Genomic DNA, 2,176 nt, shown 5'->3' on the forward strand with positions numbered 1-2,176 from the left:
ACCGGGCTGGAGGGGCCCGGGGGTCTGATCTGGGCGGGGGTACCGGGTTGGAGGGGCCCGGGGGTCTGATCTGGGCGGGGGTACCGGGCTGCAGGGGCCCCTGGTTCTGACTTGGGGGAAGGGGAGGCGGGAGACCGGGCCAGATGGGCTCTTGACCTGACTGGTGTCTGTACTGGCTCCCCAGTGGAGGGCCAGTGGTCCGACTGGAGTTCCTGGGGTCTCTGCATCCCACCCTGCGAGAAGAATTCCATGAAGTCTCGGAAGCGCGTTTGCCAACCCACGTACCCCAAATTTTCGTGAGTGTGACCAGCTGGGGGTGGGGGTAGGGGGGACATACCAGCGCCTGTGAGTCTGATCCAGGAGTGGGGATACCAGGGTTGGGTCTGATCTGGTGGGAGGGGAAGGATACCAAGCTGTGCCGGTCCCATGGTCTGATCCAGAGGCCCGTGGGAGGGGTCTGGGCCCGATGCTGATCTCTCCCCTCCCCCGCAGGATGGAGACCCAAGGAGTGGGGACCACCGTGTCGGTAAACGTCAGCTTCTGGGGCAAACCCTGGCCCCAGTGCCAGCCCATCAACGGGAAGGCCCTGGAGGTGGAGGAGAAGGAGCCATGTCTCAATATGCCACCCTGCCCGGAGGAGGAGGAATATGGTGAGCTGGGGGGGATGTCGAGTGGGTCAGAGGGGAGGGGGCTGGGAGCCAGGACTCCTGGGTTCTCTCCCCAGCTCTGGGAGGGGAGTGGGGTAAGTGCCGGGTCTCTTTGGAGGGATTCCTGTGGGGCTGGGGGTCCTGCTGAGGTTTTGCAGTCATTAACCTGTTCTCTGCCCCCCAGATCAGCCCCTGTTATCGTCAGCCCGCCTGGACAGCTCAGACCTCCAGCCCACCGCAGAGTATCCTGATGAAGTTTGAGGTGTGTGAGAAATACTAGGGAATGGGGCAGGGGCCTGTCCCCTCTAGGGGGTGCTGGCTCCCATTGGCCCCAGGGCAGGGACTGGCTGGCTCCAGGGGGTCAGGGAATGGGGCAGGGGCCTGTCCCCTCTAGGGGGCGCCGGCTTTGGTCCGGGCTGGGGGCAGGCTGGCTGGCTGGGGGGGAGGGGCCTGGGTCTCTGATTTAACCCTTTCACTGCCTGTTCTTCGCAGGTGGATCTGGCAGGAGCCAGGCGAAGGTGCTTCCCCAGAAGACCCATCCCCCCACCCCCCTTCTCCGGGGGGGGGGGGAGTCAGGATCCCCACGCCAGCAGCTCTTCCCCTCCTTCCAGGGGCTCCCTATGGAAACGCCCCAGCAGCCCCCCTTTGCATCCATCACAATAAAGAGAGAGAATGGGCCCCGCCCGGCTGTGTGTGTGTGTGTGTGTGTGAGAGTGGGGGCTAGTGGTTAGGGGGGGGGGGGGGCTGGGAGCCAGGACTCCTGGGTTCTATGCCTTGCTGGTGGAGGAGCATCTACATGGGGGAGGCGCTGGAGAGCTGTATTTAGGAGCCCAGGCCTCTCCCACCTGTCTGTGCCGCCCACTGTGAATCCCCCCTCCCTCGACCTCCAGCCCCCCCTGCACAACCTCCCCCCCTTCTCACCAGCTTCTCCTCTGGTTCCCCCCCCCCCTCAGTAGCACATGGTGTCGCAGCTCTGGGGAAACCCACCCGGCCCTTCAGATTCGAAGAGCCCGTCCCAGGACTGGCCACACCAGGCCGCAGGAAAGCCACATCCGGCCACCTCGCGTTTGGCCTTCCTAGCCGGGCCCTTTCCTGGCTGATCAGGGATTCCCTCTCCCCTGCCCCCGCTGGCCGGCGCCTGGCCAGGCCGGAGAGCTGGGAGCCGCTTTCCCCTGGCGCCAGCCGAGTGTCCACCGTCTTCTGCCCCGTCTCCTCTTCCACGGTGCCGGCCCCTGGCTCCTGCTACCACCGGGGCGGCTGGTGAATTTAAATCCGCCCCGTCAGTCTCCCCCCCAACCGTGTCAAGGTCTTCTTGGCTCGTCCATGCCGTGGAAAGGAGCGACGGCGCGGGCATTGCCAGGGGGGGTGTTAACGCGTGCCTCAGTTTCCCTTCTGCTCAGTCCCAAACCCTGCTCGGCTAATCCTTTCCGGGGGCCAAGGCTCGGAATCTGGCTGGAGCTGGGGGGGGGAGGGTTCAATCTCAGTGGTGGGGTCTGCCCTGAAGGAAGAGTGGGACCCCTGCGGGGGCT

General features: G+C 65.3%; 1 protein-coding gene across 1 annotated transcript; it reads left to right on the forward strand.

Annotated features, from left to right (window-relative positions):
* The first annotated feature begins 190 nt into the window (after nucleotides 1-190).
* LOC112124671 (properdin-like) lies at nucleotides 191-1,329 on the forward strand. Its single transcript, XM_026662311.1, has 4 exons — nucleotides 191-296; nucleotides 493-650; nucleotides 832-909; nucleotides 1,140-1,329. The coding sequence occupies exons 1-3, from the start codon at nucleotides 250-252 to the stop codon at nucleotides 906-908; spliced, it is 282 nt and encodes a 93-aa protein (XP_026518096.1). The 5' UTR covers nucleotides 191-249; the 3' UTR covers nucleotide 909; nucleotides 1,140-1,329.
* The last annotated feature ends 847 nt before the right edge of the window (nucleotides 1,330-2,176 follow it).

Source organism: Terrapene carolina, unplaced genomic scaffold (assembly GCF_002925995.2).
Source record: "Terrapene carolina triunguis isolate 2854851 unplaced genomic scaffold, T_m_triunguis-2.0 Scaffold25766, whole genome shotgun sequence".
In the NCBI taxonomy this organism is placed as follows: Eukaryota; Metazoa; Chordata; order Testudines; family Emydidae; genus Terrapene; species Terrapene triunguis.

What these genes read in the sequence shown, in the direction of transcription:
- LOC112124671 (XM_026662311.1), top strand. Translation starts at nt 250, where the DNA reads ATGAAGTCTCGGAAGCGCGTTTGCCAACCCACGTACCCCAAATTTTC. An exon ending in CCCACGTACCCCAAATTTTC is followed by an intron (nt 297 to 492) that starts GTGAGTGTGACC and finishes CCTCCCCCGCAG; the next exon opens with GATGGAGACCCAAGGAGTGG. An exon ending in CCCGGAGGAGGAGGAATATG is followed by an intron (nt 651 to 831) that starts GTGAGCTGGGGG and finishes TCTGCCCCCCAG; the next exon opens with ATCAGCCCCTGTTATCGTCA.